The sequence below is a fragment of the Lissotriton vulgaris genome, chromosome 2_2, assembly GCF_964263255.1.
Source record: "Lissotriton vulgaris chromosome 2_2, aLisVul1.2, whole genome shotgun sequence".
Lineage (NCBI taxonomy): Eukaryota > Metazoa > Chordata > Amphibia > Caudata > Salamandridae > Lissotriton > Lissotriton vulgaris.
This window is the reverse complement of record NC_141688.1, coordinates 331,356,145-331,373,547: the sequence shown is the minus strand read 5'-3', so window position 1 is coordinate 331,373,547 and position 17,403 is coordinate 331,356,145. Positions and strand designations below refer to the sequence as shown.

At 50.6% G+C, this 17,403-nt stretch overlaps 1 protein-coding gene across 1 annotated transcript in view; it reads right to left on the bottom strand.

Annotated features, from left to right (window-relative positions):
* The window catches only part of NUP160 (nucleoporin 160), a 498,934-nt gene that overhangs the window by 401,668 nt on the left and 79,863 nt on the right, over positions 1-17,403 (bottom strand). Inside the window, exons 12-14 of the mRNA XM_086959753.1 lie at positions 13,275-13,358; positions 12,718-12,888; positions 8,288-8,387 (exon numbers count right to left, since the gene is read on the bottom strand). Coding sequence (XP_086815879.1) covers positions 8,288-8,387; positions 12,718-12,888; positions 13,275-13,358 — 355 coding nt within the window. The remainder of the gene's footprint in view (positions 1-8,287; positions 8,388-12,717; positions 12,889-13,274; positions 13,359-17,403) is intronic.

The following is a 17,403-nucleotide window of genomic DNA, read 5'->3' as shown; positions in this document are numbered from 1 at the left end:
AGTCTTCGACAGGTCCCCAACAACCCAAAGAGGGTGGGGGTCAGGCTCCCCAAAAGAAGAAAGAAGGCCAATCTAAAAGGTGGTGCCAATACTGTAAAAGTAAAACTCACTGGTTTAGTGAGTGCACCAAGAAAGGAGGAGGGCAGACTCCTGCCACTGCAGCCCCTAAGGCACCTGTGCCCCCTAGTACAGCCAGCAGTGGTAGTGCACCTCCCAAGGGTTTAGTAGGGTTAACCCTGGGTTCTGAGGGGTGTGACAACTTAGTTGGTACACTCACTCAGGCTGTCCTTGTCAGTACAGGGGATATGGACATGTCCCCTGACATAAGTCCCAATACTTTGGGCAAATACAGACAGACACCTTTCATTAATGGAAAAATGGCTCAGGCCTATAGGGACACTTGTGCCAGTGTCACAATGGTGACACCTAACTTTGTGGACCCTGGACAGATCATGCCAGGTACAGAATTCCTGGTGACCAATGCAAGCAATGTCACTACCAATCACAGTATGGCAATTGTAGCTTTCTCCTGGGGAGGGGTAACTGGCCAAAAGAAGGTTGTAGTTAGTTCAGACCTCCCAGTGGATTGTTTGTTGGGCAATGATTTGGAGTCATCACAATGGTCAGAAGTGGAGCAGAGGACTCACATGGAAATGTTAGGCTTGCCAGCACATGTGTTTGCTGTGACCAGGTCACAGGTCAGGAAATGCCCCACTGAACAGGTGCTGGATCCTGGAACAATGGACCAGACACCTTCCAAGAAAAAGAGCAGTAGGGTTAAGGCTGTGCCTTCCCCCTTGCCCCAGGTTGAGGATCAAGTCTCAGAGGAGGCTGACCTACAGGAATTGAGGGAAACTGAGCCCAGAGAGTTTGAACTTGATCAAGTTGAATTCTTGGGTTCAGGGGGACCCTCAAGAGAAGACCTGGGGAAGGACCAGTTAGGCTGCCCTTCTCTTGAACCCCTCAGACAGCAGGCTGCTGCTGAGGCTGCTGGGAACGCCACAGGTACCCACAAGGTATACTGGGAAGATGGACTCCTGTACACTGAGTCAAGAGACCCCAAGCCTGGCATGACCAGGAGGCTGGTTGTACCCTTGTCTCAGAGAGGTTTCCTACTTACCTTGGCCCATGAGATTCCCTTAGCAGGTCACTTAGGCCAGACAAAGACTTGGGACAGGCTTGTCTCACACTTTCACTGGCCTCACATGAATGAGGATACCAAGGAGTTTTGTCGCTCCTGTGTCACTTGCCAAGCCAGTGGTAAGTCAGGTGGCACAACAAAGGCCCCCCTTATACCAATGCCTGTGGTGGGGGTGCCCTTTGAAAGAGTGGGGATTGACATTGTTGGTCCAATGGAACCCCAGACAGCATCAGGGCACAAGTTTATACTGGTGGTAGTGGATCATGCCACCAGGTATCCTGAAGCTATTCCACTTAGGACCAACACAGCACCTGTGGTGGCAAGGGCCCTAGTTGGAGTGTTCTCCAGAGTGGGCTTCCCTAAGGAGGTTGTCTCTGACAGAGGTGCAAACTTCATGTCAAGCTACTTAACTGCTATGTGGAAGGAGTGTGGTGTCAATTACAAATTCACTACACCCTATCATCCACAATGCAATGGGCTTGTTGAAAGGTTCAACAGGACCCTAAAAGGGATGATTCATGGACTACCTGAAAAGCTCAGGCGTAGATGGGATGTCCTGATTCCCTGCCTTCTGTTTGCTTACAGAGAGGTCCCACAAAAGGGGGTTGGCTACAGCCCTTTTGAACTTTTGTATGGGCATCCTGTGAGAGGCCCCCTGTGTTTGGTGAAGGAAGGATGGGAGAGACCTCTCAAAAAGCCTGCAACCAGCATAGTGGACTATGTACTTGGTCTCCGCTCCAGGATGGCTGAGTATATGGAGAAGGCATCAGAAAACCTTAAGGCCAGTCAAGAACTTCAAAAAGCTTGGCATGACCAAAAGGCTGTCCTGACTGTTTATCAGCCTGGACAGAAGGTGTGGGTGTTGGAGCCAGTGGCCCCAGCAGCACTCAAAGACAAATGGTCTGGGCCCCACACAATTCTTGAGCAAAAGGGAGAGGTCACCTACCTGGTGGACCTTGGAACTCCCAGGAGCCCCCACAGGGTGCTCCATGTCAACAGGCTCAAAGCATATGTCGACAGGAAGGACATGAGCTTGCTCATGGCCATAGATGAGGGACAGGAGGAAGAGAGTGACCCTCTCCCAGACCTGCTCACTCAAAATCCTGATGATGGGTCAGTAGATGGTGTTGTCTTTTGTGGCAGCCTCTCTGAGCATCAACAGAAAGACTGTAAACAGGTTCTTCAGTCTTTCAGACATATGTTTTCTCTGACACCCAGTCAGACCAATTGGTGTACCCATGAGGTTGACACTGGTGACAGCCTGCCAGTTAAGAGTAAAATCTACAGGCAGCCTGATCATGTTAGAGACTGTATAAAAACTGAAGTGCAGAAAATGTTGGAGTTGGGAGTCATTGAACCCTCAGATAGCCCTTGGGCTAGTCCAGTAGTTCTAGTGCCAAAACCTCACACCCAGGGTGGTAAGAGAGAGATGAGGTTTTGCGTAGACTACAGGGGTCTCAATGCAGTCACTAAGACTGATGCCCACCCAATACCAAGGGCAGATGAGCTGATAGATAGATTGGCTTCTGCCAACTACTTAAGCACATTTGACTTAACAGCTGGGTATTGGCAAATCAGGTTAGCTGAGGATGCCGAGCCCAAGACAGCATTTTCAACCCCTGGTGGGCATTATCAATTTGTGGTAATGCCCTTTGGTCTGAAAAATGCACCTGCCACCTTCCAAAGGTTGGTGAATCAAGTCCTTACTGGGCTGGATGACTTCTGTGCAGCATATGTAGATGATATTGCTGTCTTTAGCTCCACCTGGGAGGATCACCTGGTCCACCTGAGGAAAGTGTTAGAGGCTCTGCAAGCAGCAGGCCTCACTATCAAGGCCACCAAGTGCCAGGTAGGGCAGACACAGGTTGTATACCTGGGCCACCTTGTAGGTGGAGGCCAGGTTCAGCCACTGGAGAGCAAGATACAGCCAATCAGGGACTAGGCTCCTCCAACCACCCAGACTCAGGTTCGAGCTTTCTTGGGCCCGACTGGTTACTATAGGAAGTTTGTCAGGAACTATGGTTCAATTGTGACACCATTAAATGAACTGACAAGTAAGAAAATGCCAAAAAAGGTTCAGTGGACAGCAGGCTGTCAAAAAGCATTCGATGACCTAAAGCAGGCCATGTGCACAGCACCTATCCTTAAGAGTCCAGACTACTCCAAACCATTCATTGTCCAAACAGATGCTTCTGAGTTGGGTGTGGGAGCTGTTCTTTCTCAACTGAATTTTGATGGTCAAGACCAGCCCATTGCTTTTATAAGCAGAAGGCTGACCCCCAGAGAGAAGAATTGGTCAGCTATTGAGAGGGAGGCCTTTGCTGTGGTTTGGGCCCTGAAGAAGCTGAGGCCATACTTGTTTGGCACTCACTTCAAGATTCAGACCGACCATAAGCCCCTCTTGTGGCTAAATCAGATGAAGGGTGAAAACCCCAAACTGCTTAGGTGGTCCATTTCCCTACAGGGGATGGACTTTACATTGGAACATAGACCTGGTACTGATCATGGCAATGCCGATGGGCTCTCCAGATATTTCCACTTAGAACAAGAAGACTCACCTGGTCAAGGTTAGCTTATTGTCCCAAAGTTTGGGGGGGGGGGGGGTCATGTAGGAGAGTAGGGTCTGCAATCCTATGATCACCCAGATTTTTTGCTTTTGTTTCACTGGTTTACGACTTTCTCTGGCTGTGGGCCTGCCAATCAGACCCACAGCCTGGCTGTTCTCTTTCTAAATTACGACATGTACCCTAGGTGCATTTACCAATTGGTACTGGGCCACCTTATCAGACCCTGTAACTCAGGGCATAGGTGTACCCAGGGCTGCCAGGGGCTGCAGCATGTATTATGCCACCCCTGGCTGGCCTCTTAAATTTGACACAACTGGCTGCACGACAGCTGGGGCAAAGTCGTGTAATCACGCTTTGCTGTAGGTTTAGTATACCTATACCTAACCCTAAAATGGGCACACAGATTCCTATCAGTCACTCCTATGGCAGGCCTTGACAATCCTGAAGGCAGAGTGCTTGGAATCGTGTGAGATGGTGCTCTGGCATGAGCTCAGCCTGTCTGCAGCTTGCGGAACCAAGTCCTAATAGCTGTTCCATGATATCGCATACCATATACTCTTAAGTGCATTATAATCCTCGCGGTTAAATGCTAACTTTGGTATTGCTTTATCAAAACATGTCGAGTAAGGTGTCATACGAATTGGAATACTAACCCCTCGCCAATTCTGGCGACGGGGTTAGCATTCCACCCTTCTAGAGGGACACGACATGTATGTAACTGTGAACCCCGGTTAAAGTTAACTGAAGCCTCAGCTCCACAAAATGGATGCTGCCACCACAGACACGAGTCTGACCCCCTGCAGCTGGGAGTCCTTCCAGCGAGGGGAGCCTGGACAAAGGGTTTCCTGTCAGGGGCGGTGCTAGCACCGTCCCAGACATGGTTTTGTGTATCCTGGGTAGGCAGGGCTTTACAGGAAGGTGACTGCTGAGTGGCACCCCGGTGCTCACTACGCATAGGCCGGTCTGAACCAGTTCCAGGGGCACACCAGCCCCTGGCCTGGGGAAGTCCGGCATGGCAGAGGGGTGTAACCACCCCCCTCCTAGTCCCACCCATAGGCAGGACCTAGTCACCGGGTCAGCCCCCTTTTTTAGTATAAAGATGGGAGCGGGCCCCCTGTTCAAATTAGATCATCTTTTGAATCAAGACACGACTTTCTTCGAAAGGACTTCAAGATTTCTTCCTCAAGATTCTCCCTTGTGGCTAAGGAGTAGTCACCCTGCATCAAGCGGGCACCATCCTAAAGAACACTGCGGTCTGCTGCAAGTCCTTCATCACGAATCCGACGACCCAGCTCGACGAGACCCGGCTTCCCTGGCACCTCTGACCTCTACTCACCTCTACAGCAAAGCTGAGAACCGTGAGTGCGACGAGACCTCGAGGGACCGACGATCGCCAAGACTGCACGACATCTTTACTGCAAGCCCACCGTGTCCTCCACGGGTGAGTGCTTTGGGGTCCGAGAAGCCCCGACCCTGCGCAGCTCCAGCACCCAAGATCAGCCTCCCTGCATCTCCACGATCTGCGTGGGGCCCTTCTGCTGTTTGCTGTGCACCGCGTTGTTTGGCTACTAGCCGGCTGGCTTGTGGCCTTCTGAACGACGCCCGACGACATCACTGCTGCTGGTCTGGTTGCTCCAGGCTGGCCCTTGCTTCCTTCTTGAAGAGAGGCACCCCGGACCCTCCTGGTCCACACCAGACGCCATTTTAGGTCCACCGCGTGGGCTTGAATTTGCCAAGGCTTTGTTGCCCAATCCTGGGTCCAGCGACGCCGACAGCTTCTATCTTCGTGGGACAGCTCGATCCTCCTTCCTGGTCGCCGACAACGCCTCCTGGTCCGTGAGATCTCCGAGCCCAGCGTCACCCACACGCCTTGTCGAGGTGGCTACCATCCGGTGCCCTCCTGGTGCCCACTGACTACTGGCTAGTAGTCTCGAACTTGGTCCCCTCTGCTTTCAGGTGTCATCTTCCATCGATCCAGGCTTGGATCCACCGAACTTTCTTCACTGGTCGCCTGCCAGCAACTTCTTTCTTCCAGGCTCCTGGTCCGTCAACGAGGATTCCCGACGTCTTTTGAGTCCTATGCAGCTGCAGCCCCTGGGCTAGGTAACTTCGGCATTTCGGTGCCCCAGCATAGCCTCACTATCCAAGGGTCAGAATCTACTTTCGTTTTCTCCCTACCAGGTCGGGTTCGCCCGAGAACACTAACTTTGCAAATTCTAGCTACCATAGACTTTGTCCCGCATCTCGCGTGAGAGTGCACACACTGCACCCGAGTCCCCTGGGTCTCCTAGAAGTAATCTAACGATTCTTTAGTCAAGTCCTAGCGATTCCAAAGCCTATCAGTACTGTACTTACCTGCTAGTAATTTCGCATTCCACTTTTCAAGTATATGGTTTTCCGTGCCCCTCGGGCATTTGTATATACTGTGCTAACTTAAGTATTTTTGTAAGAGTTTTGGTTTGTGCTTAGTACCCTGTCCTCATAAAGAGTACAGGGCTGTTGTGATCTTTAATAAATAACTGTTTATTTTCATAACACTTGTGTGGTGTCCTTTCACTTGGTGTTCAAGGGGTATATGTGGTATAACAGCTGGCTTAACACGCCCTCTCGAGTCTTTAGCCTTAGACTGCTCGTATCCACGCTACTAGGATAGCTGGTCTATAAGGTTGACTTACAACCAATCATCAATAAGGGTTGCTGGACTGATACATAGTGATCACTAGAATAGTGAGCACTGCATATCAGGCCACCTCACAGCGAGTACGGGAGAGGGTTTGAGGAGCGAGTGTGGGAGAGGGTTTGAGGAGCGAGTGCGGGAGAGGGTTTGAGGAGCGAGTGCGGGAGAGGGTTTGAGGAGCGAGTGCGGGAGAGGGTTTGAGGAGCGAGTGCGGGAGAGGGTTTGAGGAGCGAGTGCGGGAGAGGGTTTGAGGAGCGAGTGCGGGAGAGGGTTTGAGGAGCGAGTGCGGGAGAGGGTTTGAGGAGCGAGTGCGGGAGAGGGTTTGAGGAGCGAGTGCGGGAGAGCCTTTGAGGAGCGCGTGCGGGAGAGCCTTTGAGGAGCGAGTGCGGGAGAGCCTTTGAGGAGCGAGTGCGGGAGAGCCTTTGAGGAGCAAGTGCGGGAGAGCCTTTGAGGAGCAAGTGCGGGAGAGCCTTTGAGGAGCGAGTGCGGGAGAGCCTTTGAGGAGCGAGTGCGGGAGAGCCTTTGAGGAGCGAGTGCGGGAGAGCCTTTGAGAAGCGAGTGCGGGAGAGCCTTGGAGGAGCGAGTGCAGGAGAGCCTTTCAGAAGCGAGTGCGGGAGAGCCTTGGAGGAGCGAGTGCAGGAGAGCCTTTCAGAGGCGAGTGCAGGAGAGGCTTTCAGAGGCGAGTGCAGGAGAGCCTTTGAGGGGCGAGTGCAGGAGAGGCTTTCAGGAGCGGAGGAGCGAGTGCGGGAGAGGCTTTGAGGAGCGGGTACGGGAGAGGGTTTGAGGAGCGGGTGCGGGAGAGCCTTTGAGGAGCGAGTGCGGGAGAGCCTTTGAGGAGCGAGTGCGGGAGAGCCTTGGAGGAGCGAGTGCGGGAGAGCCTTGGAGGAGCGAGTGCGGGAGAGCCTTTGAGGGGCGAGTGCAGGAGAGCCTTTGAGGGGCGAGTGCAGGAGAGCCTTTGAGGGGCGAGTGCAGGAGAGGCTTTCAGGAGCGGAGGAGCGAGTGCGGGAGAGGCTTTGAGGAGCGGGTGCGGGAGAGGGTTTGAGGAGCGAGGGCGGGAGAGGGTTTGAGGAGCGGGTGCGGGAGAGGGTTTGAGGAGCGGGTGCGGGAGAGGGTTTGAGGAGCGGGTGCGGGAGAGAGTTTGAGGAGCGGGTGTGGGAGAGAGTTTGAGGAGCGGGTGTGGGAGAGGGTTTGAGGAGCGGGTGTGGGAGAGGGTTTGAGGAGCGGGTGTGGGAGAGGGTTTGAGGAGCGGGTGTGGGAGAGGGTTTGAGGAGCGGGTGTGGGAGAGGGTTTGAGGAGCGGGTGTGGGAGAGGGTTTGAGGAGCGAGTGTGGGAGAGGGTTTGAGGAGCGGGTGTGGGAGAGGGTTTGAGGAGCGAGTGTGGGAGAGGGTTTGAGGAGCGAGTGTGGGAGAGGGTTTGAGGAGCGTTGAGGAGCGAGTGTGGGAGAGGGTTTGAGGAGCGAGTGTGGGAGAGGGTTTGAGGAGCGAGTGTGGGAGAGGGTTTGAGAGGAGGGCCTGTTTGAGGAGAGTGGGAGAGGGTTTGAAAGGAGGCTTGTTCACAAGAGGGTTTGACAGCAAGGTCTGAGAATCTTAGTGGGGCTGGGCACAAGGGAAAACCTGCCACCTCCACCAACATTGCACCCTTCCCTCCTTCCCCACGCTTTTAATTTTTCAGATTTTGACAGCCATCTACTCACAACCAAGGGGTGCATCTCTCACTAGGACACCCCCTCATATCACAGCCACATATGGAGACTGCCCCCATGTCACCCACATCCAAGGGGCGCATAACTCGCTAGGACACTTCACTGGGTGACGCAGAGTCCCTTGTACTCACACATGATCTTGCACACTTAACAGCTGTGACACTAGACTGTCAGCTCACACCGACCCATCACCCCCTCACCTTCAGAGATCAGGCTCTCGTCCTCGGTCAGGAGCTGCTCATCAGATACAAGGTACAGATGGTCCACCATGGAGCAGGGAACAAGGAAGGACAGAAAACCCTGAAAAACAGAGAAAGCAACCCACAGACATCAGTACCGTAGATACGCACCAAAAAGGGTTTGTGTCTCACACATTTTAGTCATTCACTATTATACACATGCACACGCAGGGGACAGTGACATCACAGCAGAAGCAAAGTCTGACACTCTGCTGACAGGCAACCTTTTATGTCTAAGTCACAGATGAGTGCATTTATCTGTTATTATTCCACATTTTCCATCTTCTCACTGCTTCAACTAACTTAAGCTGCATTCTCCAAGAACAGGATGTGCTCGCCCACACGACCACGAATAGAGAGTGAGGTGCCATCTACTTTTACCGCTGCCCACCTTTGGGGTCTGTAGGAGAGTAGGGTCTGCTATCCTATGGTCACCCCAATTTTTGCTTTTTGCTTCACTGGTTTTCGACTTACTGAGGCTGTGGGCCTGCTAATCAGACCCCCAGCCTGCTGTTCTCTCTCTAAATTTATAATACATGTGCTATAGGTACATACCACAATTGGAAATGGACTCCTTGTCAGCCCCTGTACCATGCACTATAGGTGCTCAGGGCATAGGTGCCACCAAGGCCTACCCGGGGCTGAAGCATAGCTTTTGCCACCCCTGGCTGGTTCTTAAATTGACACAACTGGCTGATCACTCAGCTGGGGCAAGTGGGTGTAATCACCCCTTGCTTAGATATAGTATACCTATATCTAAACCTATATCTGGACACATATATAGCCTGTAAGCCACTCCTATGGAAGGCCTCGTCAATCCTGGAGGCAGAGTGCGTGGTTTTATGTGAGATGGTGCTCTGGCATGAGCTGAGCCTGTCTGCAGCTGTCGGGCACAACTCCCTAAGCTGATCCGGGATAATGCCATACCATATACTCTTAAGCGCCTTATAATCCTCGCGGTTATATAGCAACTTTGGTTTGGCTTTATCAAAACATGTCGTGTAAGGTGTCATACGAATTGGAATACTACCCCCTCGCCAGTTCTGGCGACGGGGGTAGCATTCCACCCTTCTAGAGGGAGAAGACATGTTACTTTACTGAAACGCGGTTGATTTAAAATGAGCCTCAGATCCACAAAATGGATGCCCCTGCCACAGACACGGGTCTGGCCTCCTGCTGCTGACCGAAACTCGGCAGAGGAGGCCTGGACAAAGAGTTTCCTGTCACAGGGCGGTGTCAAACCACCCCAGACAGGAGATAGTGGATTGGAGTAGGGAGGTTTCAAAGAAACCAGACACTGCCTGGGGAGCACAAGGCTGCCCCTTGCAGGATCCGGCCAAACCGGTTCTGGGGCCTCCCAGCCCCTGTCCCAGCGCGGCCAGGATCAAAGGAGAGGGGTGTAACCACCCCCTTCCTGGGTCCCACCCATAGGAGGGGACCTAGCAGGATGTCCAACCCCCCAGATTCGAATAAGAGGGGGAGCAGTCCCAATGCAACTCAGATCATCCTGAAGAAACATAAGAAACGAATTCTGGACCCTTCGACTTTCTACACGACGTGAGAAGACTGAAGAATCTCCCTTGTGGTCAAGGAGTGACCACCCTGTGCAAACAGGTACCACCCAGCCCTCGACCCTTGCTTTGTTGCAGTTCCCGCCGGAACTCGAGCGACAGAGATCGACGAGATCAAGCTTGCCTGCCTTCTACCTGCCCGATCCACAGTCCCTGCAGAGCTGAGACCCGTGGAGGCGACCGGAAGCGTGGGGCACGCCATCTTGAAAAGGCCACGAGACGCTGACCGTGCAGCCCACGAGTGACCCTCGAAGCTGTACACCGGGGTTTGAGAAGCCCCAGCCCCGAGCTCCACTTGCACCAAAGCTCACCCCTCCACACTCGACGAGTGCTGCGTGGGGCCCTTCTGCTTGTGTGCGCTCGACGCGTTGGCCCGGTCACTTGCCAGCTGGCTTGTGGCCCCTGTGCCGACGAAACTTGAAATACGACTCGCTTTTCTGGTTGCTCCAGATCTGCACCAGCTCCTGTGAAAAGGAGCCCCCACTCTGACCTTCCTGGTTCGAGTGATAAGCAATCTCCCGGTTCCGCGTGGATTGCTTTTGCCAAGTGCTGTTTGCTGCAATCTTGAAGCCGACGGTGCGGACGGCGAGAGCCTACGTGGGACAGATCGTGACCTGCTCCTGGACGTCGCAGATGCCCCAGAGCCCACGTGACAGCGGAGAGAAGCCTATCGACAACCGCCTGATTGCGCCCGACATTGCCTGGTTCCGTCCTGGTTCCCCCCTGGTCACTGCTGAGTGACCCAGACTCTGTCCCCTCTGCTTTCAGGTACTTTTCTACTTCGATCCACCCTTGGATCGCACCGGACACTTCTGCTTCACATCGCCTGCAGCTGCAACAGCTTCAAGCACCAAGAACCTGCGTGTCAGAACCCGACGCCACTTCGACCCTGTGCACCCACGGCCTGTGGGTGAGGTAACATTGCAACGCCGGTGTCCATACACTGGTACACACCTCTCGGGTCTGTGTCTAAAGTTTTGTGTTCCTAGGTTCAGCGGAAGTATCTTTTAATTCACTTTAATTGACTTTTACGCACCATTGACAGTGCATTGGTGCGCGCCGCACTTTCCGTGCTGCACCCGTCTCCTGTGGGCTACTCCCGACTTCATCATTGCTAGTCCTGACTGCTCCCAGCGAATCTCTAGGCCCTAGGCCTAACCATTGTTCGATAAGTGTTACTTATACCATTTTTTTAGTATATGGTTTGAGTGGCCACCCGCCCTCATCCATAATTGTGCAACTTTATATGTCTAAACAGTGCTTTTGATTTAACGCTTGTGCCCCTTTCCTCATAAAGAGTACTGGGGAGTAATTTAGAAATAAATACATATATTTTTATAATATATACTTGTGTGGTGTCCTTTCATTTGATTACAGGATTGTATGTGGTAAAACAGCTCGCTTAACACGACCTCTTAAGTTAAGCCTTTAAGGCTGCTTAGTCCATGCTACCACTAGGATAGCTTGTCTAACAAGGTTGACTTACAACCTGACATCTTTGGGGTTTGTTTGGACTGATACCCAGTGGTTCCAGAATTGGAAACACTACATATCAGGCCAACTTCTCACAGGGTCCCACTGGACTTTGTGCACACTATAGCTCACTTTGGTATAGTATATACAGAGCCAGCTTCCTACCGGACATGACAGCTGAACAAAGGAACCCACCCTCTGCACATTAATAAAAGTTTCATCTTTAGACATTCCAAGAAACAATATTACCTATAGGAAGCGGGCTCTTTATGCGATATATCAATAATCTGATATATAGTGACAACAGTCCAGGAATTCCCTTATAAGTGGACAGAGACTTGCTATGGAATCCCAACGTGCTCTGTTAGGGGGGTAGTGTGGTTGAGCACCCTTAGGCTTAACACAGAGGAGTGCAAGACATTTGCAAATACACACAACGATTAATAAATTACAACACAACTCAAGGAAGAGATCCATACCATTTTATAAAAATAGCAAATGTCTTTATATACGGCATCGGAAAAAAATAATTGTTCAAGTAAGTACGTTTCTGAATATAAAATCTTTTCACTTTAAAAAGAGGACACAGTGCAATTTCTGAGTTCTGCAATGCTATGGAAGGAACAAGTTCTGCAAACAGGTGCAGTACATTGACTTACAGGACCAATCTCCAGGAGTGAAGGCGATTGATGGGCAACGTTCAAGGCAGCACCAGCGGCACAAGAGCGGCCGTGTGCAGAGTACAAATCAGCGGTGGGAGCCCAATAGGATTTAATGGTATCGGTCACAGCGACACGTGAATGCAGGCTATTGCTAGAAATTTGCTAAATAATTTTCACATTTATTGGAAACCAAATTCTATAAGATTGAAGCTCAAGATCCGCATCTTCATCAAAAAAAGAAAACTGACATTGGCACACAGGGATGGTGACTTTATTTGACTGTCTTCAGGAGGGTGCACAGTAAGGCTTTTTCAAGAGTTTCTGGATGTTTGACACTTGGAGATTCACAAGGTGGGGAACTTGTGGTTACACGTATCCACCAGAATACAAAAGACTGTTTTGGAAGACAGAGCGGAGGTCATGGTACCAAGAGAACATGCTGGGAGTTCAGAAGTCAACAGCAAAGAGCGGGCCTCTTGGTGTGGTGATGTTTGATTTCGAGCATGAAGTTCCGTACATTTACACTGGCTTTTCGCTCTGGGGAGTTCCACACTAGAGGTTAACCACATCTCACGAAGGTAAAGAGCAGAGAGTCGATGTACTTTGAATTTCATGTGTAACCTTACAAATATTAATCAACTTCCTATGAAACACCGACTCATTCCAAGGTCGGCCGACCCCTCACCTTCTTGAGCAGGCACACCATATTCGCTTGAGAGTTCACAAGCAGGGCCAGTGGACGCGAGAGCGCTTCTTGGTACTGTAGGCAGCAGGCGTAGAATTTAGACCAGAAATCTATCTGGAGCTGGCGAAACTCCTCCTGTGAGAATTCGTACTCAGTCACACTGCTATGAAGCTTATGGAGAAAGAAAGGAGGTTAGCTTATAGGCTGAAGGCATGCCGTTGCTGCATACAGAAGAACAACATATTTATACATTAGGGCCCTGGGGAAAGCCTTCAGGGGCTCCTGTATTACACTTGGATTTACCAGCTCTACCCTTTCAGAGTACAAACCAAACATATGGCTAACCCGGAGGCATTATGAGAACAGCCATGAAATGAAACAGACCCATGCACCAGAATCCAAAGTACTATCTTAGGCAGTTCACTCCATTGCCTGTGTATAAAAAAAACATGCTCTCTCTTCAGGGACACACTACGTTTGAGACAGCTCACACACAACTCGCAGCACTGAGGTCACAACACAATCGGAGAAGCCAAAGCTAAAAATAAATAAATCACCTCATTCTCCACAGCAATTGTAACTTCTTTCTTCAGTTCCACCCAGGAGAAGTCCATGATGCGGCCTGTTCCACGACGGAAGATCTAGAACAAACAGAAGAACGCATGGACTTGGCAACCAGAGAAACACAAGGTGTACTTTGCAGGCACTCTAAACCAAGAGCACATGAGCAAAGGCTTGAGCTGCAGGTAAGGGTGTGATAACACCCCACACACAGAAGTAAAAACCTGGTACTGCCCAAACTAAGGATCAACTGTGTGGAATGCATCAAACCAGAGTTTCTTTTTTTTCCCTCAGGAACAACTATTCCTGCATGCTTGGTAATAAAGCCTCAGGACTAAAGGTGGGGTACACACACCCCCATGCTCAGACATGGTGGGGCTCTGCTGAGGCAGCTGGAGGAAGAAACAAGCCATACTGTCCATTGTTGACAGGTGAAGGTGGCACTTATCCAGATTTAGGTGCAGACACCTTCACTGGTCAAGATCTGCAGACCTCTGTAGCACTGCAAACTTGATGCTGCAAGCTAGACGGCAGTGCCAGGCGCTGCGCTAAGCAGCAGTAAGTGCCAAATGCCTGGACACCCGACTCCCGACGCTCGAATGCCATGAATTTGTAGAGTCCCTCTGCTCTGGGCCAAATCGTTTTAAAATGCTCTAGAACCAAGAGTAAAACATTCTGAATTCTGATCTCTGGACAAGGCCGGTCTGGACCGCCGCACACACGTAGCGCTTTCTGGAGAACAAAAGGCTTTGACTAACAGATTTCTGGATCAATCTGGTCTGCTCCAGAGACCTTGCGCCGCCCGAAACCTAAACCCACAGATTCTTGGACTGAAAAAGACTTTTCCTCAAATTCCTTCACTGAAAATATAATATAAGTGAGACAAAGCTCGCCGGGGTCTGCGGAGGCCCACGTTACGGCCCTTGTGTGAATACGATTTTTCCTTTTCATCCATTATGCCTCTGACGTGTGGCCAAAGATGACCCTTCACAAAACCTTTAAAAAACATCCTCACAAATCTGCATTCAGCTGCTCTTTCCAATGCATGGCCTGTGCCTTGGATAGCAGTTCCTTAAGCAGACATTTCCTTACTGTACATCCCACTGCAGGATGACTTCATAGTGAGTTTTAGGACTAAAAAAGCATTGGCTCAGATTAGAAACTGTGCCCTAAAATCAAGACAAAGGTGAGTTGCTGGTTCTGTTGAGGTTAGTTTACAAAATATGCTTTTTAAGTCTCGCCTGCAATGCAGCGCATGCGCTGCTTCGCCTGGTTAGGCCTCGCCTCAATGCAGCGCATGCGCTGCTTCGCCTGGTTAGGCCTCGCCTCAATGCAGCGCATGCGCTGCTTCGCCTGGTTAGGCGTTGCACGATCTATTGTCGTTGGTTTTTGGTGTCCGCCCGGTCTCCCTTAAGCCCCACCCACTCAGTGTTGTGTTGCAGTGAATGTGCGCTGAGTCTCTTAACGTTGTCACTCTCGTTCCTCCCTTCTCTGAGAGGATTGTGACGTATCCCCTCGGCTGCACATGTTTATTAGATGCAGCCCGCTCGCCTGAGGCAGAGAGAGGAGCATCCAGGCGCAGCGCTTGTCCAGAGGAGGTGGGCCCTGCTAGCCTCTGGCTGCGACACGCAACGAGTTCGACTGCCTCCAGGCGCCCTCCGTGAAACATGGGCTTTGGTAGCGACTTCCCCGCTTCAACAAATTGCGTGATTCTAGGAAAACAATTTACAATGTTGCACTAAAATGGCAGAGTTTAGCCACAGGTGGCATTGGTGGTCATTGCAGGGTAAGGTGGTGGTCACATTTGAGATACAGGAGTGAGTGCCGCAATTCAGGTGTAGAACGTAGGGAATGTGCATGAACTCACCGAGCTACCTCACTAGCTGTAATAGCAACAAACACTATCAGCAGAAAAGGGTGTTCAGGGTTACGTACACGCTTTTCTAGCGTGAGCCTTTTCCATGAAGCCTCAACTAAAGTTCCTGCGCTGTGTGGTGCCAAGCAGACTCTTCTAAAGGGGAGGACCCCTGGGGCGGCGCGTATGCTAATGTATGCAGATGAGATGCAGGTGCCTGTTGGACATTGCTCAGTTATGGAGATCTGCAGGGTCCGTGTGAATGGACAGGCGGACTTTGTAGGCCTCGGGCTGGAGGCACGGGTGACTGGTTCAGCCATGAGCCTGTCGTGTGCAGGGAGGACCCTTGGAGCCGGGATCCCTGCCAATCAGCATCAGAAGCGCAAAGGTCGTGTGTAACGAAACACGACAACAAGAGTGCACACTTCAATGCACTAGAGCTTAACTGGTCGAGGCTGGCGAGAGGCCTATCTAAATAGAAAAATGTAAAGCAACATCTTTATCGCTGTGTTTACGAATTTTACATGGACTTGCGTCAAGCTAGCAGAACACCGTGTTGTGCCGCAGGTCACACGTGCAGTCACCTGACAGGTGCTCTGAGAAAGCTCCAAGGACCCTGGTGATTGCACACTCTCCTGGCTTAGAGCAGAGCTCTAAGGAGACTCCCTGTCACCAACGATGCGGTAGAAAATCTGAGGCTCTGAGTTTTCTCAGGAAGGTTCCACAGGGTGAGGCTGATCTGATTGGTTGCTAAGGTGACTTTTGGGTCTTTTTACATAATGACACCAATAGGCTACAAAATATAATGAGGCCTAGGCCTAATTTTTTACACCTATTAGGGTGTATTTACCTAGGTGTTTATGTATATATATATATATATATATATATATATATATATATATATATATATATATATATATATATAATTACCGAGGCTCCCATTCCGACGACGGGGAATGATACAAGCAATGGGAATCTATGAAAGTTCCAATACTGGAGTAAAGCTCCAAGGACCCTAGTGATTGCACACTCTCCTGGCTTTTTGCACTAAAGTAACGACTCACATTTAAACAAACAAAATAAAACACTCATTCCTCCGAGACCTCGCTCTGCCAAAGTAGTGATTCAGTGATGTGATCTGCTCTTGAGTCGTGTTATAGGGGCGATGAGACAGCCCATGCTGCGGGAGGGGCTCTGGCCCCTGGGGGGGCGCTGAAGGCTGCAGGGGGGACAGGGGTGCTAAGGATGAGTGAGGAAAGGGCGCTGTGTGCTTGCGATGCTTGCAGCCGGGTTCCCCTCTTAGAGATGTGCTTGTAGGGGTGTTCACCCTGGACTGCCCTATAAGCACCCCCTGGTTGCCCAACTGGGCCTCTGTTGGACTTCTGTATTTTATTTATTTATTTGTGCGTTTTTATATAGCGCAGACTTTACCCGAGGGTGTCAGAGCGCTTCACAATAGGAACAGAACTGAAACATGAAACAAATTACAAAAGCAAAAGTTACATTACATGAGGCAAAAGTGACAATCGTGAGCAAACAAAATACAAGAGGTAGCAAACGGTGCATTACAGGAGGAAAAAGTGACGTGTGCAGGTTACAAAAGCATACAAAGTACAAGTAGAGGTATAATACTGCAATAAATGGAGGACACAATAACAAACGTTACGTAGGCAATGGTGGCACTTGTGCAAGTATCGAAAGCAAACAAAATATAAGAGGTAGCAAACAGTGCGTTACAAGAGAACAGTGACGTGTGCATGTTACAAAAGTGTACCAAACACAGGTAAAAGGGTATTACTGCAATAAATGGCAGTCTCTCAAACCACACGAACACACTCGGAAGGCACTTCCATAGTCATGGAGAATAGACATTTTCTATACTAAAGGGGCTTCCTTCAGATAATAGTGAGGGCATGAATTAAATTTGGAAGGGTCTTTGAAGGATGAGAACTTTGAGGTTCGTTTTGAAGGCCTGGGAGGAGGTGGTGGTACGGAGCTGAGGCGGAAGTGAGTTCCAGATTCTCACTGCGTTGCCTGAAAAGGATTGGGTCATCGATCTTTCCTTCTTGAAAGTGGGAGGTTCAAGAAGTAGATTTTCAGCATTTCATGATGGTCTAGAGCCTCCAGAGAGTTTGTTTATTCGCCAGATAGCGAAGAGAGGAGGAGTGCAAGGCTTTGTGGGTGATGCAGGCAGTCTTGTAGATAGATCTTGCCTCGATGGGAAGCCATCAGAGGGTGGATAACATGGGTGTGATGTGGTCGCTTCTTGT